Below are 24245 nucleotides of genomic sequence, written 5' to 3'. Positions count from 1 at the left end.
TCTACACTACCTTAGAACCATCAGGAATGCTCACTTTGAATCATCAGCATAAACTGAAAATGCTGGGACCAGATAAAGAATATAGGGGAAATATATAGATGCACAATACTGTGTCTCAGAAAAAAACTAAAAACATCGAACAACCTTGTGCTTCAGCTGCCAATGTCGTCAGGCAACACACACATCCAAGTTTCTCGACAACACAGTTACAACACACAAAAAAAGTAACATATGCCCCAAATACTGGTATTGGACTGACGCAAAACAATAGGCCTGAAATGCACAGACAGAGATTTCTAGGGATAAGATGAAAATCTTTTCACCAGGACATTGGCGATCTTTTGACAATTAGGATCTCCATCCTTCTGGCAGCTCTTCATGAACAATGGATCGCATTCCTCGACCTCGAATGACCTTAGAGATGCAGGAAGTGCTGGAAGTGACTGAATCTTCTTGCAGCAATCCAAACGAAGATGCTCAAGTGATGTCAGGTTCGCCAAATTCTCCGGCAATTTGTTCCAATTGCAGCAACTGAAATCAAGGGATGTCAGTGAAGTAAGCTGCTCCAAGATACCTTCTTCCCTCAGCTCCTCTGATTCGTCGATTCTAAGGCTCCATAGGGATGAGCAGCCTTTTCTTGACAGCAGCTGTGGAACAAGTGGTATGTCATCAATGGAAAGTCCATGAAGACTTCCAACTTTCTCATCTTCTCCAAGAGCCCTAAGTTTTGGACATTTGGCAATGGTGAGGTGTTGCAGCCTACTGAGATGGTTCAGGCCTTGCAAGTGAGCAAACTGGAGGCAGTCCTCAATGGAGAGGTCAGAGAGCTTTGCCATAAACTTCATCACCTCACAAGGGATTGCTGTGAGAAAGGGAAGACACCTTAGGTTCAAGCTAACCAGGTTTGCAGAGCCTCTCAGGCAACTGTGCAGGACTGTGTCTGTGACAAAGCAGTATGAGATGATAAGCCTATCAACCACTGATGCAGGAAGTGCAGACTGGGAGTAATCTTCTTCTCTTACATGGCCACGGATAAGTCTACCAGGCAAGTTACCACATCTGCCGAAAATGTTGCACAAGATTGTGTCAAACCTGTCAGGCTGCTCACCAGAGAACCTGTCAATCTGTACTACATCACTAGCACTAACATTCAGAGATGGCTCAGTTCGAGTTGCTTGCTCAACAAAGTTGCACCTTATCATGTTCACATCTTCCCTACATGTCACCACAAGGGCATTGCACTGCTCAATCTGCAGGTTCTCCAGTCTATCCGGTAGTCTTGGCAACCTTTTCAGTTTGGGAAGGCCAATGAGTCTCAGACGGCGAATGCAAATGAAAAGTTTACGTATTTTCGGAAGATCTTCTAGATTGTTACATCGGCAGAGTTGGAGATCTTGCAGGTTTCTAAGGAGACCATTCAGATTTTCTGACGACAGCCAGCTTGGGCATCTCAGTCCATTGTACTGTCGTATTTCCAGTTCTGTGAGCTGTGATGGTGGGCAGAGGCCTTCAAGGATCTCTACTTGCAGGTCTGGTGAGCAGCTATGCTGCTGCCCTGACCATTCAAGCGACAGTGATGTGAGGTGCTTCTTGTCAGTTAGCTTGGCATCTAGAGCTGCCTGCTTGCTTTCCACACTCTCAAGGCCACTGATTCTCAGCCTGCCGCGAAGGTGATTTATGCTCTTGAGCTGCTTCAGCTCATACCCCTTGTCCTTTCTAACTCTGAAGTCACACAATTCTCGAAGTGATTTCAGCTCCCCAACGTCAGCAAATCCTGGAACACCAGAGTTTGGAAACACAAAACCTGAATTCCTAATGTCACGCAAGTTAATCAGGTGCCTCATGTTTTGGACATTGGAGAAGTCTAACACACCTGCACCACAGAGCTCTAAGATCTGCAGATGATAAACTGTGTCCAATTTTTTCGGCAAATGTACATTCCTTGACCAGGGGCTATGGATTCTGAGAAATCGTAGATGCTTCAACTTACAGATGCATCCAGGGACTGCCACCATATGTCCTTGGACATCTACGTACACCAGTCGTAGCTTCTTTAATTTCTTTAGCATGACCTTAAATTCTTTTATGGTTATCCCCAATCCACCAGAAGAGGCAACGTGCCAGGATCACAGCACTAAAGGAACAAGACGCTACCTCCACCTTTTATGAACTGAAAATCAACTCTAGAAGGAGAAAGCTGCTGATCCCTCGATTGGAAGCTGATGGACAGGTCCTGACTACTCAGTTAGACATTGCGGAGGCGGCTAGAAAACATTTTCTCACAATCATGGGGGAAGCTGAAAGCCAGTCCAGAACACTGATTTTTCAAAATTTAAACATGCCCCGACTCGACCTGACAGACCTGGAAGAACCTATATTGGAACAGGAGGTTTGGAAAACAATAAGAGAGTTACCAAAGGATAAAGCTCCGGGGCCCGACGGCTTTACTGGGGCGTTCTACCAACACTGCTGGCAAGTTATCAAAGGAGACGTCATGGCAGCACTCGGGAGGTTCCAGACTGGAAACAGCCAGAACTTACACCACCTAAATACGGCGACGATCGTCCTGATTCCAAAAAAGGAGCTACCAGCAAGCCTGCAAGACTTCCGGCCGATTTCTCTAATTCATAGCTTTGCCAAGTTAGCTTCGAAGATCCTGGCACAAAGGCTAGCGCAGAAAATGGATGCTCTGGTGTCCCCTACACAGTCAGCATTCATTAGAAGTCGTTCCATACATGAAAATTTCGTTTTTCTCAAAGGAGTACTGGACAGGTTCAACAAGCAACGAAAACCCCTAATGCTCTTCAAATTGGACATTACTAAAGCGTTTGACACGCTTTCCTGGTCCTTCCTAATGGATATCATGAGACAAAGGGGATTTGGTTCAAGGTGGTGGCTGTGGATCACTTCGCTCCTAGGTTCGGCGAGCACAACAATCTTGACTAATGGTCGAGCAGGGCAGCCTTTCAAACCGGCACGGGGGCTGAGGCAGGGCGACCCCCTCTCTCAACTGTTTTTTGTGATCGCAATGGATACTTTGCAAGCTCTGTTCACGTCAGCGCAAAGGGCCGGACTACTGCAAGCAATCCAAGCCTCGAGACCAGTGCCAAATATTTCACTGTATGCAGACGATGCAGTTTGCCTATTCAGGCCTACGGCTCAAGAGACAGCGGTTGTAAACGCACTGCTTCGACTGTTTGGAGATGCAACAGGACTGCGCATCAACCTTGCCAAGAGCGCAATCACGCCGATAAGATGTGATGATGGACAAGTGACGCAGGTTGCACAAGCCCTCAATTGCCGAGTGCAAATGCTCCCAATAACATATCTGGGCTTGCCACTATCTTTGAGACGGCTAACAAGATCAGATCTGCAGCCATTACTTGATAGGTTCTCCAAAAAAATTGCAGGCTGGAAACCGAGACTACTCTCGCCGGCCGGGAGGCTTTGCCTCATAAAATCAGTCCTCATGGCCTTGCTACCCCACTACCAGACAGTACTGACTCTGCCAGGATGGGCAACCAAGGAAATTGAACGCAAATGTCGCGGCTTCCTTTGGAAGGGCCAGGAAGACATCAATGGAGGTCACTGCCTAGTGGCTTGGAAGAAAGTCACAGTACCAAAAGAGCTAGGGGGGCTGGGGATAAGAAACATAACTTTTTTCGGCAAAGCTCTGCGGTTGAGATGGCTGACTAAGAAGGCAGAGCAGCAAGGAAGACCGTGGACCCTGGTGAACATCAAGCAAGAAGAGCAATTATTGGATGTTTTCCGAGCATGGACCTCCATCCAAGTTGGCTGTGGGAATATTGTGGATTTCTGGAGAGACCCATGGGTGCAAGGACAGAGTGTTCAACAAAAGTGGCCGGAGCTATACAGCTACGTCGGCAGAACAAAGGGGACGGTTAAACACGGAGTCACAAATCGAAACTGGATCAGGCAGATCAGGGGAAGCTTGTCAGTTGTCGCGCTCGTGCAGTTTCTGCAATTGTGGGACTTGGTCAATCAGGTGGCCCTATCCAGTGAGCCGGATGTTTATACCTGGAAGTTGGAAAACCACGGGATCATACACGACGAGATCAGCGTATTCGGTGTTCTTTTTGCCAAGAATCCAATCAATCGCAGGGGCATTGATCTGGAAATCGAGGGCATCGGGGAGAGTCAAATTCTTCATGTGGTTGGCAACTCAGGGAAGCTGCCTAACAGCAGACATCTGGCAAAACGAGGGTGGCCCGGGCAATCGAGGTGCGCCTTGTGCCAATCTGGAGATGAGACCTGTGAGCATATTTTCCAAACCTGCAGCTATACATCACAGGTATGGAGCAGCCTCAGAGCTTGGACAGGAGTGCATTTTCCTCTGCCGAGTGAAGTGCAGACAGACCTGGTGGGCTAGTGGCAAATAGCCAGGGGAAGTTTTCGGACGCGCTACAGTAGTGCTTTCGACTCACTCTGCATGCTTGTCACCTGGATGGTCTGGAAACAGAGGAATCAAAGAGTTTTCGAGAGGAGGGCTGCTTCAGCGCAGGACCTTGTAAGTGACATTAAAGCAGAGATTTTAATTTGGAGAGAAGCAGGGATTTTTCGGGAGAGAGACGACTAGTTTTTAATCTTCATCTTTGTCTTTTTCTCTCGTCGATGGCCTACTGTCGATCGCTGATCATCTTGATCAGTTTGTATTTTTCTCCACAACTTTCTTAATTCAATTTGGCCGGCCCAGTTGGGTCGGCCCGACAAAAATATCAGTGTGCGCAATTTTTCCAATTTGCAAATCTTCTCCACAACCTCTGTTTGATCATTTGAGCAGACAAAAAGATGTCGGACATCAGGGGGGAATTCTTTCATGTCACCACTTTCAACTCGAAAGCAATCAGTTCCAGCAACCATGGCTGCCAATTCATGCAGCAAATCATGGATAGTGAACCACTTATTCTTACTGCCAAAAGAGTCCTTTGGTTGCAGAAATGAGCACGACACCAGTTCATCGAAGTAGTTCTGGCATACACCTTCTATTTGCCCAGCCGAATCGGTTGCATTTATAAAGGCTTCTGCTATCCATAGGTCAACTAGCTCATCACGTGTAAACATGTATCCTTGGGGAAACAAGCTGTAATATGCAAAGCATCGCTTAACCTGCACATGCAATTGCTGGTAGCTCCACCATAGGGCTCCCACGGTATCAGTCAACAGGTGCTGATCTGCAACTCTTGCCCTGACATCAGCATCTTGTTTCCGTAATCGTGCTGCCACTATTCTTGCTGCTAATGGTGATCCCTTTAGCTTTTTCACAATCTTTCCTCCAATGATAAGCAACTTTTCTTGTTCTTGGTCATTAAGACACACACTATCATCAATTGCATAATGCATGAAAATTTTGAAGAAATCATTCTCCTTAAATTCAGGTACTGGAATAAGGTCCTGGGCACCAAGAGACATTGCTACATCTTTGAATCGAGTTGTGACCAGAACTTTACTCCCTACCTTCCCATCCCTCAATGGAGAAACTAGCTGATCTAGTCTGTACTGCATGCTCACAACATTCTTCTCAGCCCTGATATCATCTAACAACAGCAAGAACCTTTTGCCTTTCAATTCTTCTTTTAGCTTCATTTGTAGAGCCTCAAGGCTAAGACTGCTGTACTCATCAGATGGCTTGCCATGGGTGGCTTCCTCGAGCATCGCCTTGTAAACTCTCTGCATGTTGAAATTTTGAGGAAGGTGAATCCACATGATGGGGGAAAAATAGCCGTCCGTTTTCTCATAATCACATACATATTGTGCCAAGGTTGTCTTCCCAGACCCACCAACGCCATACATGCCAATTGTTGAATAACACCTAGTGTTACTGGAGCTCGGTTCGTCATCAGCTGGTGCTTTACGCAGCATATTTATTATCTTGTCACGTTCCTCATCTCTTCCGATTATGACCTCTGTAACAGGCAATGAAGTAGTCACAATCCCAGTCTCTTCCGTAGCAGTATTTGTTATGTAGTTTCCATTGTTTACTGTTCTTCCCAACAGTTGCAAAAACTGAGACCCTTCTTCAGTGATTTTTTCTAGCTTCATCAAAATCTTCTTCAGCTTACTAGTTTTCCCTGATACGATACGTTGGATGCCATCTAGCTTCAACTCAATACGAGAGTGGTGCATGACCTATGTTGGAAGATAACAGAGGTATCCTTATAGATTTCCAGAGAGAGATTTTGCGGTAAAAAAAACATATAGGTTACACATTTTTTGAGCTTTACCTCCATATATGGGGTTCCATAACCAGTATATTAGATTCCCACTTCATCATTTCTCTAGTTCACATTTTAAATTTAGAGATAGTATCATTTAATTTTTAAAGTTTATTTTTATTTTGGGGGCAATTGCGTTGTTGCCCCTACTTTGAAGTCCAATAATTGTGATTTTGCCCCTTTTCAACCCTAAATTTTTCTCTTTTGAAACAAAGCCAACTTTTGCGAGTGGTTTGGACAGTCAGTTCGACAGTGTCAATTCATTGGCAAAAGGGCAATTTAAGTATTTAACAAGGGTTTTTTTATCATAATGAAAAGTACCTCAAAGTACCAAGAATTTTAGTATAAATTTTTGATATTTCAAATTACCTGGAGATACTTTTTCAAGGATGGAAAAAAACTCGTTTAACAATCCATAGCCTTATTCAGTTATTTGTTCCTGTATTTTGTACATCATTTGTGTTTTTGCCTTTATCTTGCAAATAAATTTCATCTATTTAGAACTGAGATTTTGTGAAATAATTCAATTCTGAGCTAATTTTTGACTAATATGACATTTTTGTTCAGAACTTCAACAAGATTTGGACACAACTAGAAATCATATATAGCAAGCATCACCAAGTATTATAGCAAGGAAATTGCAAAATCCGATACCTTGCTTGGAACAAAAGTCAATCCACAAGTTACTAAAACAAAACGATCTTTTCTTGTGTATTAAGGAAAATTAGATAAGAAGAAGAGATGTCGAGACCTTGTTGTGAAGGCGGTGATAATCGGCAGCATCGAAGACGTCTTCGGCGTCGTAGAAGGTGGAGCGGAGGCGCTTCGCCCATTCCTCTCGTCCGGAGGGATCGTCTCCAGCTGCTCCAGCACCAGCGCAAGCTGCGGCAGAATTCGGGTCTCCAGTTCCCGGAGCTTCCCGGATTCGTCGAAGCCGAGGAGGGCGAAGCCGTCGTTGAGGAGCATGGTGGTGATGGGCGACACGATCCACCCGGCGATGGACAGCCCCAGCCCTGCTCCGGCAACGGCAACCGTCGCCATGATCGTCAATCCACACCTCGTCAATCCCTGCTAACTACTGTACTAGCTTCGTCTTGTGTGTTTAGTAGGTAATAATCGCAAGTCTAAGTCGTGTTAAATATGTGATCCGAATTTTAACTGGAATTATATTAGTTTTCTAGTAAGTTTCTCTCAGTTGTTTTCTACTCGGAGTCAAATTAGTTTCCTAATAGAATTTTTTCGTCTTATCCTATTAGGACTCTTAGTTTTTTCCCTTATATATACTCTTGAAGTCTGCACGGGAAGAGTAGAGTTCTCATTGTTTCCCCTGCATTGTAATCATATCTTCATAGTGTTTATTGCCAGTTGGCACCCGTGGTTTTTCCCGCAAGGATTTTTCACGTTAAATTCGTGTCTCGTTTGTGCTTTTGTTTCTAATAAGTGGTATTAGAGCTACGGAGTTGCTGTTCCGTTGAATTGCATTATTCGGCGAGATCCGATCAGACACGTCGCCCTGACACCTCCGCTCGACGTCGGGTCTGCACAGAGAAAAAAAGGAGGCAGGACGCACGCGCGCATGCCCGCAGGGACAGACTCCTGTCCACACGGCACAAGCAGCAGAGAGGAGGAAAATTGATCCCTACTACTCTCACGCACGCAGAGGAAGTGACAGATCGTGCCATCCAATCCATCCAGGTTACTTTATCGTCTACAGTATAATTTTTTTTTTTTAATTACCATGTTTACCCGATCTTGTGTATCTCAAAAGTTGTCAGATCATCAATTGTGCATCGTTCCGAGCACTAGAGTCTCGCGTATCTGCTAGGGTTCAATAAATTAATACCAGCAGATTCAGGATTTATTTCCAATGGCGAGTTTGAAGTATGATCTACCTCTTTTGGACCGAGACAAGATTCTTATTGTGGCAAGTGAAGATGCGTACAATTCTTGCATAGCAAGATCTCGATGATGCGTTTGATGGATTCAACAACAAAAGAACAAATGATTGGTCCGACGATGAGAAGAAGAGAGACCGTAAGGTTATGGCATATATCTATCTTCATCTATCCAATAATATTTTGCAGGAAGTGATTAAGGAGAAGACAGCTGCCGCGTTGTGGTTAAAGCTGGAACAGATATGCATGACAAAGGATCTGACCAGCAAGATGCACTTGAAGCAAAAGTTATTTCTGCACAAGTTGCAAGATGATGAGTCTGTGATGGATCATCTCTCCACTTTCAAGAAAATTGTTGCTGACCTTGAGTCCATGGAGATAAAGTATGATGAAGAGGATTTAGGCCTTATTCTATTGTGCTCATTGCCTAGCTCATATGCAAATTTCAGAGATACTGTCTTCTATAGTCGTGATACTCTAACTTTGCAAGAAGTTTATGATGCTTTGCATGCGAAAGAAAAGATGAAGAAGATGGCACCTTCTGAAGGTTCTAACTCACAACCAGAAAGCTTGGTTGTTCGGGGCAGACAACAAGAGAAGAACACAGACAACAAATCAAGAGACAAAAGTTCTAGTGGCTACCGCGGGAGATCAAAGTCCAGAGGCAGGTATAAGTCATGCAAATACTGCAAGAGAGGTGGACATGATATTTTCGATTGTTGGAAGCTACAGAACAAAGAAAAGCACAAGGAAAATTATAAACCGAAAGGTAAGGAAGAAGAACAAGGTAAAGCTGCAGTTGCTACTGATGATAAACCAGATACATAATTACTGGTTGCTTATGCTGGTTGTGTACAAACCAGTGACGAGTGGCTTCTTGATACTGGATGCATCTATCATATGTGCCCTAATAGGGATTGGTTTACCACCTATGAACCTGTACAAGGTGGTAATGTTTTGATGGGTGATAATACGCCCTGCAAAGTTGTGGCCGTTGGTACTATACAGATCAAGATGTTTGATGGCTGCATTAGAACATTATCAGATGTGCGGCATATTCCCAGTTTGAAGAGAAATCTCATCTCTTTATCTACTCTTGATCGCAAAGGGTACAGATATTCCGGCGGAGACAGAATTTTGAAGGTAACAAAAGGCTCTCTTGTTGTGATAAAAGCTGACATTAAAACTGCCGATTTGTACCATCTACGAGGTACTACGATAGTAGGTAATGTTGCTGCAGTTACTGGTTCATTATCGAATTCCGACTTTTGGCATATGGGTCTCGGGCATATGAGTGAAATTGGTTTGGCAGAATTGAGCAAGAGAGGATTACTAGATGGACGAAACATCGGAAAGTTGAAATTTTGTGAGCATTGCATTTTTGGCAAACACAAGAGGGTGAAGTTTACCACATCTACACATACTACAGAAGGTATTTTTGATTATGTGCATTCTGACTTATGGGGTCCTTCTCGTAAGAGGTTATTTGGAGGTGCTCGTTATATGATGACTATCGTTGATGATTATTCGAGAAAAGTTTGGCCCTATTTTCTAAAGCACAAATTTGAAACTTTTTCGGTATTTAAGGAGTGGAAGACTATGGTCGAAAGACAGACTGAAAGGAAGGTAAAAGTCCTTCATACTGATAATGGGATGGAGTTCTGTTCTAGGCAATTTAAATCATATTGCAGGTTAGAAGGCATTGTGCGCCACTACACCGTTTCTCATACACCTCAACAGAACGGCGTAGTTGAGCGTATGAACAGGACAATTATTTCAAAGGCCCGTTGTATGCTGTCAAATGCAGGTTTACCTAGACGGTTTTGGGCGGAAGCTGCTTCCACTACTTGTTATCTTATTAATCGCTCACCCAATTATGACATCAGTAAAAAGACTCCAATTGAGATGTGGTCTGGTTCCCCAGCTAATTATTCAGACCTGAAAGTATTTGGTTGTATTGCTTATGCTCACGTTGATAATGGTAAATTGGAGCCTAGAGCTATTAAGTGCATTTTTCTTGGTTATGCTTTGGGTGTGAAAGTCTACAAGTTATGGTGTCCTGAAACCCAAAAGGTTGTGATTAGTAGAAATGTCATCTTCAATGAATCAGTTATGTTGAATGATAAGTCTTCTACTAATGTTCTGTTAAGAGTCAGCAGAAAGCAAGCGTGCAGGTGGAGCGCTTGATCAGTTCAGGACATGTACCAGAAAAAGAGAATATTGTTAGTAACCAAGATGTACCGGTTATTGAAGAGTCAGACTCTTCTGTTGTTGAGCAGTCACCAAAATACTCTATTGCACAAGGCAGAGCTTGGCGAAATATTAAAGCCACTCAAAGATTGATCGAAGAAGCGAACATAGTTGCTTATGCTATGAGTGTGGCGCAAGAAATCGAAGGTAATGCAAAACCTTCTTCATATTCTGAGGCTATTGTTTCTGCCGATAGCAATAGATGGATAGCTGCCATGCATGATGAGATAGAGTCACTTGAAAAGAATCATACTTAGAAATTAGCGGAATTGCCAAAGGAGAAGAAACCTATCCGTTGCAAATGGATTTTCAAAATAAAGGAAGGTATATCTCCAACTGATGAGGCAAGATATAAAGTAAGGTTAGTTGCTAAGGATATAGCCAGATTCCAGGTATTAATTTCAATGATGTGTTTTCTCCAGTTGTGAAGCATAGTTCAATTCGCACTTTACTTGGTATTGTTGCAATGCATGATTATGAACTAGAGCAATTAGATGTGAAAACTGCATTTTTACATGGGGAGTTAGAAGAAGACATCTATATGGAGCAACCGGAAGGTTTTGTTGTTCCTGGTAAAGAAAACCTTGTCTGTAGGTTGGATAAGTCCCTTTACGGGTTGAAACAATCACCTCGGCAATGGTACAAGAGATTTGACTCTTTCATGCTTTCTCAGGATTTTAAAAGATCACAATTTGATAGTTGTGTTTATCTCAAAGAGGTTAATGGTTCAGCTATATATCTGCTTCTTTATGTTGATGATATGTTGATTGCTGCAAAGGACAAATCAGATATAGCAAAGTTGAAGGCACAACTGAGTAGTGAGTTTGAGATGAAGGATTTAGGTGCAGCAAAGAAAATTCTCGTTATGGAAATTACCAAAGAAAGACAGTCTGGCAAGTTGTATCTTAGCCAGAAAGGTTATATTGAAAAGGTACTTCGTCGCTTCAATATGCATAATGCAAAACCAGTAAGCACTCCTTTAGCTGCACATTTCAGATTATCTTCAGATTTCTGTCCATAATCAGAAGTTGATATTGAGTACATGTGGAGTTCCATATTCAAGTGCAGTTGGTTCACTTATGTATGCCATGGTATGTTCGTGTCCTGACTTATCACATGCATTGAGTGTTGTCAGCAGATACATGGCTAATCCTGGCAAAGAGCATTGGAAAGCAGTTGAATGGATTTTCAGATATCTGCGTGGTACTTTTAATGCTTGTTTGCAGTTCGGGATGTCTAGAGATGGACTTGTTGGTTATGTGGATTCAGATTTTGCTGGAGATTTGGATAGGAGAAGATCGCTTACAGGTTATGTTTTCACTATTGGAGGTTGTGCTGTTAGTTGGAAGGCAAGTTTGCAAGCAACTGTTGCCTTATTTACTACTAAAGCAGAGTACATGGCTATTTCTGAAGCTTGCAAAGAAGCTATTTGGCTCAAAGGCTTGTATACTGAGCTTCGTGGAGTTACGTCTTGCATAAATATATTTTGTGATAGTGAAAGTGCAATTTGCCTTACAAAGGATCAAATGTTTTATAAGAGAACTAAGCACATTGATGTCAGATATCACTTTATTTGAGGCGTTATTGCTGATGGTGATGTTAAGGTATGCAAAATAAGTACTCATGATAACCCAGCTGACATGATGACAAAGTCAGTTCCTGCCACTAAGTTTGAGCTTTGCTCAAGCTTGGTTGGTGTTACAGTATAGTCCAAGAGACTATTTGGCGCGCAATCAAATTGACCTATGAGGTGTTTATTGGTGATTGATGATTTTGATGCTACAAGAGAAAATTTCGTCTCAAGGTGGAGATTGTTAAATATGTGATCCGAATTTTAACTGGAATTATATTCGGATTAGTTTCCTAGTAGGTTTCTCCTAGTTGTTTCCTACTAAGAGTCAGATTAGTTTCCTAATAGGATTCTTTCGCCTTATCCTATAAGGACTTTTAGTTTTTCCCCTTATATATACTCTTGTAGTCTGTACGGGAAGATGAAAGTTCTTATTGTTTTCCCTGCATTGTAATCATATCCTTATAGTGTTTATTGTCGGTTGGCGCCCGTGGTTTTTCCCGCAAGGGTTTTCCACGTTAAATTTGTGTCTCGTTTGTACTTTTGTTTCTAACAAGTCGTGTGCAAAATTTGGTGGACTGATCAATCATACGCTGCCTTGACTTGGTACGGTTTAATTTGTATATTTATTCATTTTGAAATTATCGTCGCTGTCCGCATGCATCCAGTGGTAGCAAGATTAGTCAATTAGGGTGTGTTTGGTTACTTGCATTATCCTAGCCTGGACTATCTCTCGCATTCAGGGCCTGGCTGTGGGGATACTCATGCACTTATTTGGTTGTGGGTATCAAGTTAGCCTGGTTAAAAAGATATTATGTTTGGTTTCTTGTACGAGAAATATGATAGAGGAAAGATTTTTTTGTCTGTTTGATTACATATACGATGCATATATTTTTTGTTTGCCTGTATAGTATTTTGTATAACTATCCACACCCAAAATAAAATCATTGAAAATAGAAAAAAGTGGAAAAGGAAAAAAAATGAGGAGGAGGCAGGGTCCACGGCTGCTTGTTGGAGGACGACGACCAACATCGCAGCAAAACAGCAGCGCCGGCGAACGGCGTCTAGAGGGTGGACGGCGTCGGCGGTGGATGAGGGCGGCGGCGGCCATCTCGGGTGGGCGGATGGGGACGGCGGCGACAGATCTGGGAGCAGGACGGCCGCAGCAGACACCGACGAGGGCAGCAACGGACGGCGTCGAGCGGACGGACTGGGGCGGCGGCGGAGTGTGTCGACCTGGCGGATGAGGGCGGCGGCGACATATCTGGGGAGCAGCAAGGCGGAGTGCGTTGACGGGTCGACGGCGGACGGCATCAACCGGGTGAACGGGGCGGACGATATCGACTGGGCGAACGGGGCGGCGGCGACTGGGCGAATGGGTCGGTGGCGGACAGGGGCAGCGATGGGCGGTGGGGAGAAGGCAGATGCTCGAGCTCGTGGGCGACCGTTTCTCATTCGCGCACACGCGCTTGCATCCGCCGAGCCAGGCCCGAGAGCGAAGTTGGCCTACTGCGTTTCTCGCGGGCCTAGCTGCGGGACTAATTTTGCATGAGTTTAACCTGGCTGCGAAAAACATGCAGGCTGCCAACCACTTTCGTTGCATCCATTCATGCGAGCCAATGTATACGCAGGCAACTAAACACCCCCTTAACTGCTCTCTCGGTTATAAAGTTTCTATTATTAAAATTTTATATAAGAGTATAAGCATTTCTACACCGACTTTTATGATTTTAATTATTCCAATAATTTCATAGAAAGAGGATTTGAACAATTCAAAATTCAAAAATTGGTCACTAAAATAATTAAAATAAAATCTTTTAACATCTTCTTGGACTATTTAATAAATAGTACAGAAATACTTATATTTTGGAATGGATGTTTTACATTCTAATTTCTAGCCCTCAACTTCGTCTGTCAATGAAAGCTAAAGCTGCTTCGATTATTTCTCCATAAATTTATCCATATTGCAACTTGGAGGAGAGTAAATCCACGTGAGGCCATCTATCCTCCGACACCCAGGACGTCCGTAATCTTGTGCCGGTTTGACAGTTCTTCATGAATGATTGGTTGTAGAGTGACCGGATGGAAAAAACTAAAACATACATATCTATAAACGAAAAATAATATGTGAATGAAAAATTTATATATTCTTAGCAATCTAAAAGATAAGACTGAAAAATAAATTTTGGTAAAAACCCTAAAATCAACTTTAAATTTAAGGCTAAAAATTTAAATTTTAGCTTATAAACACGAGCCAAAGCGGACGGATGGTATTAAAGTCAAACACGAGCCAAAGCGCAACCAAATTCCGTGGCGACTATTTCGACTGATGGAACTAATTATATATGATGATTTTCTTGAGGGAAGCTAGAGAGGTAACCTACTTCTTCCCTCCCTCAGTTTCTCGGATTCTAATGTCCGTAGGGATGAGCTGCATGAGCAGCATTCTCTTGACAACACTTTTGGCACACAAGTTTTATGCCATCAATGTAGTGCAGGTAGAGCGAGGTTCTCCAAGATCCTCACCTCCATGTTGTCTTCCCACTTGGATGCGCTGGTCGAGGTGAACCAAAGCGTCTTCATTAAAAGCCGCTCCATCCACGACAACTTTCACTATGTCCAACTGGCGGTAAAGCCACTGCATGCTAGGCACACCTCTCGCTTTCTTCTTAAGGTGGACATGGCTAAGACCTTTGATACGGTCAGCTGGCCCTTTCTGCTAGAGGTCCTTGCCCACCTTAGCTTCAGTCCGCGCTAGTGCGACTGGATCTCCATCATCCTGGGGGCCTCCTCCTCGAGAAAATGGACATTGTGCCACGTTCAAATAGTGGTTTCGCTAGAGTGCCATCCCGAAAACGCGTTTCTTTAAAATGCCATACCAAGCGAGTGCTTTCATCCACTTTGCCATTTTTTCTGGTTTTTCGAGTTTTTCTAATTTTTTGGCTCATCAGCCGGGCGACGGGCGACGTGACCAAAATGCCCCTGTTCCATATGAATGAAACGTGCTCTGGTGTGTTCTAGTCTAGCCAGTTCGTTCAGGAGGAGACAGCCACTCCTCACTCGTCTTCCTCGGCTGCCCCCGTGCCCCCCCTGCTTAGTCGTCGTCGCCTCCATCCTACCCACTGCAGCCACCGTCCCCAGCCAGTTGCTGTGTCCCGAGCGCCACCAATCCAGTCGTCATCGTCAGCCGCCATCCCTAGCCACCGTCCAGAGCTCATCCACAGCATGGTGTACACATGTAAGAGTACTAGGGTTAGGGTTTGGGTGAGGGAGGCAGGACTTCATCCCCAACCCGAGGAGCCCTGTAGCCGGCAAAATGGTTGGGTGACGGTCCTCGGCGACTATGGACTGTAGCTGGCAAGAGCTCCTTGTAGGATCGAACAAGATCAAACAAACCTACCAGAGGGGGGTGAATGGTAGGGAAAAACAAAACCCAAAAATCTTTTGCGGAATAAAGGATTACCTCTGGCAAGAGCTCCTTGTAGGATCGAACAAGATCAAACAAACCTACCAGAGGGGGGTGAATGGTAGGGAAAAACAAAACCCAAAAATCTTTTGCGGAATAAAGGATTACCTCTGTCGAAGAAATTGACGCAGGCTTGCTACCTTGATCGCGTCGCTCCTGTGTCGCCGCTATCTTGATCGCGTCGCTCATGTGCCGCCGAGCAGATCATCGAATCGCGCCACTCCTATGACGTCGATCGGATCGTCGGAATCCAAAAAAAAAAACACCAGTAGATGAAAGCCGAAAACGTAGATTGAATGATCTTGACTTTATTGCATCAACTGGTATTTACAAAATGTACCAACAGCACTCCTATCAAAATCGTCGATCTAGAACCAACAACTAAGTCTCACAAAAAGCACACCGGGGGCATACCCCTCGGTCTCTATTTATATCGAAAAGTCTATCACCAAATAAGAGTAGGACTCCTTATACTAATATGACTCATCTCTTAGTTTTCCTAATTAAATCCAACATGCCAAAATCAGGCGTGCTACAGTAGTCCGGCTGCTACAGTACCCGCCGCGCTACAGTAATCCGGGTCCGCTACAGTAATCCGATCCGTTGCTACAGTGCCACGTGCTACAGTAATCCAGGTACTACAGTATCGTGTGCTACAGTATGGACGCTGCTACAGTGTCCGAACCTGTAGCAAATTTCTTTTCTTTTCTCATCCAGTTTTGATCCGATTTACTTCCCGATTTTTCCGGCGCTTACACATACAACATGTGAAGCCCGTTACGATTCCATCCCACACGGTGTTGCTCCACCATGTGCCAACTCGTATTCAATATCGTCACCTGGCATCCTCGATCGTCCGGACCTCAGCTCCTCCCTGAGCCTAGTCACGATCCCACCGCCATTGACCGATATTGACCTCAAGTCACCTGCACAACTAGAGACAAACCAACCGTTTCCGAGCACAGATATCACAACCTGACTCACATTAGTTACACACACTCGCACCAACACCTTGTTTCCAAACCAAATTCAATTTATAAACCAAATGGTAAGCCAATTGTTCATCAGAAAATATTAATCATGCTTATGATCTTACACTCCTGGGTGGGTAAGTGATTGCATTTTCAACTTGTAGCTGCAATTTGTTGTTTCGATTGTGTCTGAGTTCGTCGTAGATTGCGCCTCGTTTAACATGCCTCATTTTTTTTTTTATCTCACCAAGCTCGAGGAGGAGCCTACGCGTAGTTTAGCTGATGCGAGAGTGGGAGTGGGAATGGTAGAATCTGGTGAGGGATGTGTACATTCTGAGACGGGGGTTGTTGAACCGATATGTGTTGTTGAACCAGGAGTGGTCAATGAAGTTAATGCCCCTGTTTGTGTAGATTGGGATAGCCTAGAGATCTTGGCTCGGAATGAGAAAGAAGGGAGGCTAGAAATAGTTGACGATGACAGGTTGTACGAGTTGTTGGGATTGAGGGCTGAGGATGAGCAAGCAGAGAGAGCTAGGCAGGCTGATGGTGAAGGAGGAGCAGAAGGTTACTCAGATGGCAGCCACAATGGTGGAATAGGAGGTGCGGCAATTCCAGTTGATGATGCAATTCCCGGTGAAAGAGTGATGACATATGACCCTGATAACCCTTGCATGGATCTTGGAAGCCTATACCCCAGCATGAGTGAGTTTAGGTTGGCTATGAGACAATTTGCTATCAATAAGGAGTTTGAGTTGGACATGGTGAAAACTGACCCAACTAGATTTATAGGCGGTTGTAAAGTGGATGGATGTGTGTGCCATATTGTCGGAAGTAGGCAGGCTGACATGAAGACAATTAAGGTTCATTTACATTTCTGTGTTGTGATTTCAGACATACTTTTTAAAATTATTTGATCTTGTTTAATTGGAGTTGGGCAATTGATGCAGGTGACGGTCCCGAGGGATTTGCATACTTGTACATCTAGCAGCAGGAGGAGGACAACTACAGCAACCAGTAAATGGGTAGCTTCCAAGGCAGTGAGAATACTAAAAAAAAATCCAGGTATGGGGCCTAAAAGCTTGATGACCCGGTTGCAAGAAGATCACAAATGCATAATTAATTATGATGTAGTGTGTAAGGGTAGGCAAAGGGCTTTGTTGGAGTTGTATGGGTCATGGGAAGAGAGTTTTCACATGCTATATAGATGGAGGGCACAAGTGCTAAGAACAAACCCTGGTAGTGTTGTAGAGATAGATACAAAGGAGGTTGATGGGAACGTTCATTTCAGCAGATTTTTTTGGGCACTCAAGACTTGCATTGATGGGTTCTTAGATGGGTGTAGGCCATACATTAGTGTAGATTCTACTGCTCTGAATGGTAGATAGCCTGGACACTTAGCTGCTGCCACAGGTATAGATGGACATAATTGGATGTATCCTTTAGCTTTTGGGTTCATAGATGCAGAAACAGAGGATAATTGGGAATGGTTTATGAGGCAATTACATAAGGCTATAGGAGATGTTGAACCATTAGCTATCTGCACTGATGCATGCAAAGGACCGGAGAAGACTGTCCATACTGTTTTTAGGCATGCTGAGCAGAGAGAGTGTTTTTGGCATCTAATGAAAAATTTTGTGAAACGATTTAGTGGGGATGGTCACTTACACATGTACCCAGCAGCTAGGTCTTATAGGAGAAGAGTCTGGCAAGAGCACATGAACCAAGTAATAGCATGCCCTGGTGTTCTTGAGTGGCTTGAGACCTACCATCCATTGAAGTGGATGAGAAGTGCTTTCAACCCAGCAATAAAGTGTGATTACATCACTAACAACCTTGCAGAGAGTTTCAATAACTGGATCAAAGACTATAAAGATCTACCTGTATGTGAATTAGCTGACAAGTACAGAGAATGTGTTATGGTGCTTTGGAACAAAAGGAGGAGGATAGCATAGAGATTGAGTGGGAAAATTTTACCTGTAGTGACACAACAATTGAGGGCAATGACGAGGGGATTGGGTCACCTGTAAGTGGTTAAAGCTGATTGTTTCACTGCTGAAGTTGTTGACACTAGCACAACTCATGGGAAGTATGTAGTCAAGGCTTGCTTGCAATATTGTTCCTATGAAGTGACACCTAAAACATCACCTAGAAGAAGTACAAGAAAGCTTACGCCCAAGAAAGGGCCCAAGAAATAAATTGGCCTATGTATCTGTTGGTATTAATATTTTGGTTCAAACCTCTGCTTATGTCAGACAACTTATGTAATATTTTGGTTGATACCTCCATTTGGAGCTATTAAAGCTCCCAACTATTTGGACCTCTATGTATGGCAAAACTACTGCTATGGAGCTCTTAAAGCTCCCAACTATGTGAAACTGCTATGAGACCTCTATGTTTTTGTCTCTGCTTTACTTGTCTGAAGCTGTGCAAAAATTGTTTCATAATTTTTTTGTGTACTGAACTGCGAATTTGCACTTAGTGCTTTGCATTCTGAAATTGTCTGTGTATCTGAATCTGAAATTTGCAAGATCATAGTTCAAAAAATGTATCTAGTCAGTGCTTTGGATTCTAAACTTTCCAACTGCTACCTTGCATTCAGAAATTTGCAAGAGCATAGTTCAAAAATTGTATCGATCAGTGCAACAGCATGGCTGCATTCTGAAGTTTGCAATCTGAAATTTGCAACTGCTATCTTGCTTCTAAAAATTGCAACAACAGAGTTCACCAAAATTACAACAGAATAGTCACGGACTGATTTTTTAATCATTCCTGTAGGGGATGTACTTGAAATAAACAGGAATCTCACACGCACAACTGTCCAGGATTCAGTTGCGCACATAAAAGGTATAAAAGCACAAACTCAGCGAAAAATACTTACTTAGCAGCGAAAATATGGCACGTCAGCCTAGCTTTTCAAAAGACCAACCAGGCAGCAAGCAGAAGACCCAACAACTCCACAGGTGAGCCTGAGCGAAGGAAGCGACCTTAACACGAGCAACCTTGACGAAGACTTGCTCTTCTGAACCACATTTTATACAAGTGGTGAGTACAAACGTACTCAGCAAACCACGATCCAAGAATACAACTAGAATACATGCAAGTAGTACAAGGATATAGGGTTCATCAAGATGGGTTGATAACAAACTTGTTATAAATAGTTTTCCCTACTTTGAAAACAATTTATTTGTAAACATTTATAAATCGATAGTTTAAAACGTAGCAATATTAATCACCATCATTCTCATCTTATTCCAATCCAAATTTTAATTATAAAATCTACTCATACCATAAGAAATAGGAATCACCCAATGACACATCTCCATTAACCAAGAGCATGACGTATTCGAATACAATACGACTCTACAGCGTATGTCCAGCTTTACCCGCATGATACCACGACTAGATCAGAGTCGAGATAACAGAACCGTTCATCAGTCCCACTTACTACTAGTTACTGCCTAGTAGGATATCGTCCGTCCTAGCAGTCGGGCACTCGCTCAGCCACAAGCAAGGCATAGTAGGGTCGCTGCTTTCATAGGTGCCACTGTTGTGAGATCATGTCAACTTGGCCTGCGGCCTCTTACACATGTCCACTCCTGTATGCTCCTAGAGACGTTCTAACAGTCATTCGTATAGTGGGACCACATACTAGGTTAAGTCCGATTACTCGATCATGTGGATGGGCGCAAATTATATCACTTTCCATGGCATAAGAGGGTTTATCCTTATATCCGGGGAAGCAACTAAATTAGAATAGCACATGCAATATAATAAACACAGTGATACATGTCATAATATCCAGAACAACAACCTTCACCCGGAGTAACCTTCCATATCACTCACAGCGAGTGATTTATATCAAAACAATATTTTATGCAGCCCGATAGCGTCATCATGTGACGACGGGCAAAACAGATGTATGTGTATAGAAGTTTGGTGGTATTATCCACTACAATGTTAATCTAATGAAGTGTACAACTTATACCTAGGTTATCAGAGAACAGAATATGGTAGTTTGTGGTATTGGCAATAATAGTAAATTAAGTACAGGCAATAACTAATGTAACATGATTATTTGAAAGTAATAATACGCCAAAATAACTTTGCAAGTAAATAATGCATAAAATAACTAAGTGGTTCTCTACTTAGGTTCTCAAGATGATCAAAGGATGGTTTCGTGGCTTGCGTTGCAATATGTGGTTTTCTGGGAACTTCAACGTAGTCGTCTGGGTCCACGTCAGCTCCTGCAATGGCTTGATAGACTTTTCTTCCATACGATCTAGCGCACGCACACAAGAACAAGCAATAAACAAAACCATAAAACTAAAAGTTGTAAATAAACAATAAAATAACAACAGAAGTTGGAGCTGGCTGAAGAGAGATAACAGCTGGGTAGATGATTGGTGGGATTTGGAAGGCTTTTAGACTGATCTAGGATTAAGATCATGATTGTATACCTAAGTGGAAATGATCTAGAGTTAGAGTGGTGTATGATAGATATTGGAACTAAGGAAGATAACAGTCTATGATATGATTTTACGTGGCTTCGCATAATGTGGGATTAATTTATGTACCACATAAATGGAGATCGATTATAACTCGGGACAAAGGTTGATTCGAATAAAAGAAAATACAGATAGACAATGGATGGTTGAAGGTTAGGGCTTGCTATCCCATTGGATAGAAATAAGATTTTAAACTATATATGAGAGAGGCTATGTGGTGACGTGTCGAAAGAGAAAACGATAAGTCTGATGAGATTATTTTGTGATAAACAATGTAAGCTTGGAGTCAGGAGAATGTCAATAACTGGATCAATGTGTGAGTCGTGATAGCTGGTTGTATGACAGTTTGAAGTGGTGGTTCTAAAAAGATATCATAACAAATTGGAGGATGAATGAATTTGAATAAGCTTTGGTTGTTTCGAAGAATAAGGTTAGGGTTGAAAGTCCGGATAGATATGACTTAGGGCTTATAGATGCAAATGATGATAGTGGAGGCTAGAGTTATGGGGTGGGATGATTGTGCTATGATCATATGTGTCTTTATAAGATGAGGGGGTGATTTATGTGTTAAACAACGAGCAAACTTGGGATTTAACCCGAGATATTGTCATAGACATGGAAATTGATATAGATAAAGGAATATAAATGGGTTTATAGTTGGTGAATGGTTACAGATGCTTAAACTGGAAACAAGATTAACCGTGTGAATTGTATACGTATTTAAAATTACACTATGCGTATCGGAAGAGAGTATAGGGATCAGATATGGTTGACTTAAATCAAAGGGGTGACTAGAGAATGAGGATAGGTTATTGAGTTATTGAATTAAATCAATAACTTAATTGTGTATGGGATAGCGTATAAGAATAAAAGAATTTGGGAGTCAAATGGGTCAGGTCGAGATGAATGATATGAGCTCGACGCTTTGAATGACATCGATATTTTAGGATGAGGTGTGGATTTGGGTAATATGATTTAAATAGATAAGGACAGTTAGCCAGAAAAAAGTTTATCGGGTCAGGGTTGAAATGAAATTTAAATAAATTCGAAATATTCGATGAATAGTAAACCTGGTTACGACTTCAGAACTTTGGATGGTGACGAAACTATCGCCGTTGGATCCAGAATAATTCAAGGAGTTAAGAATGGGTCTCGGATTTTGATTCCAAGATCAAAGGATAAGTGAACCAATTGAACTAGAGAATAAATAATTTCTGAAATTATTTTCTTTTAGAAAAGGATTGAACTAAAATGTGGAATGGTTCGAAGAGGTATATAGCTTGGTTTTGGGCCCGTGTTTAATATGATGTGAAGGGATAGTTGCCTCCGAGGTTCAGGTACTTCAAGATGTAGCGGAAGATTGTATTTTGAGATGGTTGAATCAAAAGATGAACCGAAACTTAGAATCGATTTAAATCGTGAAGATTGATTTCAAGATTCTAGTGTCAAATAAAATGGATGATTGTAATCCAGGATTCATGTACTATACAGTATACAGTATAAAGGAAGACTTGAACAATTTTGATCACTGTGACAGTAAACTGGAAATAAACTAAATAGATGGTTCACTGTATTAGTTTGTTGGATTGTGGTTGGGCTGAGTCAAATGGGAACAGTGTCTGCTTGGCACTGTTCATCCTCTTTCCTGGCTATCACGTGAGCACAGAGAAGAGGAGAGCAAGGGCGCCGGCGTCCAAGGGATGGAACGGCGACGATAGCCAAAACACAATGCATCCCGTAGGATGGCTCTCCCACAGGAAGCAACGTCTGGCACTGGGGACAGGGGAAACAACCAGAACATGGCCGCAATGGTTTGGACCCGGGAGGAGAGAGGAGGATGAACCAGCGAGCTCCGGTGGATAACGCGGCTGGGTTAGCACGTCAAAGGTGTTCCACGGTGAGGATTCCATTTTTGTGGTTGGTGGAGGCATAAGGGTAGTGTAACAAATTGTTCACGTCGGGTTGGATCTAGGTAAAGTGCAGCCATGGCGGCGGCGCTCTGGTGAGGCTCCGGCGAGGGAGACGGACGGGAGGCTATTGGGGACTAGGGTGAGGCCAGCTGCAGCCTCAGCGGAGGCCAGGTTGGTTGGGAGCAGCGGCGCGACGTGCGCCGGTAAGGGCAGAACAGGGGAGCGACGGCCGGCGGTGGCGCCGATGGGTTCCGGCGGCGATTGGGCTCGGGAAAGTGAGGGGAAAAAGGTACACGGTTATGGCGAAGGTGATGGATACCTTGATTTTGGAGGAGGGGAGTCGGTGGTGGCGAATTCGGAAGAGATGGCGTCGGCGGCTAGAATGGAGCCGACGGTGTCCTCGCGTTGGCGACGACAACTCCGGCGACGATGCACTTGCTGGTTCGGGGAGGGGGATGATGGGAGGCAAGAGCTCTGCTTTCTCTGTGGTTGGCGGCTGGAAAAGAGAGACGGAGAGGAAGTTTGGAGAGAGACTAAGGCGGTGGCAAGGAGAAGCGGCGGCGAGGGGATGACAACGGAGCAGTACTCGACTTCAAGTCGGTTTCGGCTATGTCGGTGGCGAGGCGCACATCCTACGACGACGCGTGGGCGCTGCCGTGGCCCAAACAGCTGCGTGGCCTTGACTTTGGCAAGGCGGCGACGGCAGCGGCGCCCACAGAGAGGCCGGGAGAGAGAGATTGTGTGAGACAGAGAGAGAAGCAGATGGTAGATGGTTGGGTGGATGGTTGGCTCGGGTGGATAGATGAATGTACGAAATGGCGATTTCCGTCGGATCGGCGGCAAATCGGAATAAATAAACTTGAGAATTTTTGGTATTGAGGGTGGTTTGGAAAATTCGGAATATATTTAAATGGGACATGAACATGTGTTTTGAACTTTTGGTGGCGACAGTTTGATATCGATATCAGAGTATTGAGGGTGAATCTGAGTTTGAGGTAGATAATTGAGTAAACGGTGATGGCGATTGGAGCCTAGGTGCACAATACGAAAGAGCGGCAGAGAGAACGAGAACGATCAAGAGAGAGATTGACTGGTCTGGGCTAAGCTAGCTTAGACTAAAAAGAGATGGGCCAGATCGATTTCAGTCCAGCACAAAATAGAAATAATTTTGGGAACTTCTAAGATAAATTTGTATAGGCAAAGCAACGGCAATTCACGTAGTATTTGGTAGAGTGTTCCAAGTTGTGAACTCAGAAATTTGTATTTGAGGTGTCTTTGAGATATTTGTGATACCTTTATATGAAGATGAAGATGAATATGGAGATTTTAGAATTTGGATAGTAATATGAATAGAGATTCGATATGGAACTTAGGATAGAAATAGGATTGAACAGAATTAAATAAATACGACTGGAATTTCTAGATATAAGCATGACTTCGAATAA

General features: G+C 43.3%; 2 protein-coding genes across 2 annotated transcripts; both read right to left on the bottom strand.

Moving 5' to 3' along the window:
- Nucleotides 1–296: 296 nt before the first annotated feature.
- On the bottom strand, nt 297–2029 carry LOC121054144 (putative disease resistance RPP13-like protein 1). The gene is made up of 2 exons (XM_040523001.1): nt 1991–2029; nt 297–1895 (listed from the first exon to the last, which is right to left on the bottom strand). The coding sequence occupies exons 1-2, from the start codon at nt 2027–2029 to the stop codon at nt 297–299; spliced, it is 1638 nt and encodes a 545-aa protein (XP_040378935.1).
- A 2393-nt stretch (nt 2030–4422) lies between these two features.
- LOC102719579 (putative disease resistance protein At3g14460) lies at nt 4423–7274 on the bottom strand. The gene is made up of 4 exons (XM_040523000.1): nt 6985–7274; nt 6266–6296; nt 4780–6147; nt 4423–4470 (listed from the first exon to the last, which is right to left on the bottom strand). Exons 1-4 carry the CDS (start codon nt 7272–7274, stop codon nt 4423–4425), a joined length of 1737 nt encoding a protein of 578 aa, XP_040378934.1.
- Between the last annotated feature and the right edge of the window lie 16971 nt (nt 7275–24245).

This window comes from Oryza brachyantha, chromosome 4 (assembly GCF_000231095.2).
Source record: "Oryza brachyantha chromosome 4, ObraRS2, whole genome shotgun sequence".
Taxonomy (NCBI): domain Eukaryota; kingdom Viridiplantae; phylum Streptophyta; class Magnoliopsida; order Poales; family Poaceae; genus Oryza; species Oryza brachyantha.
The sequence above is the reverse complement of the archived record's forward strand: the minus strand, read 5'-3'. Positions and strand labels throughout refer to the sequence as shown.

What these genes read in the sequence shown, in the direction of transcription:
- LOC121054144 (XM_040523001.1), bottom strand. Translation starts at nt 2,029, where the DNA reads ATGTCCAAGGACATATGGTGGCAGTCCCTGGATGCATCT. An exon ending in GGCAGTCCCTGGATGCATCT is followed by an intron (nt 1,896 to 1,990) that starts GTAAGTTGAAGC and finishes TATCATCTGCAG; the next exon opens with ATCTTAGAGCTCTGTGGTGC.
- LOC102719579 (XM_040523000.1), bottom strand. Translation starts at nt 7,274, where the DNA reads ATGGCGACGGTTGCCGTTGCCGGAGCAGGGCTGGGGCTGTCCATCGCC. An exon ending in AGTGGGAATCTAATATACTG is followed by an intron (nt 6,148 to 6,265) that starts GTTATGGAACCC and finishes CTTCCAACATAG; the next exon opens with GTCATGCACCACTCTCGTAT. An exon ending in GCTCAAATGATCAAACAGAG is followed by an intron (nt 4,471 to 4,779) that starts GTTGTGGAGAAG and finishes CTCTGTTTCCAG; the next exon opens with ACCATCCAGGTGACAAGCAT.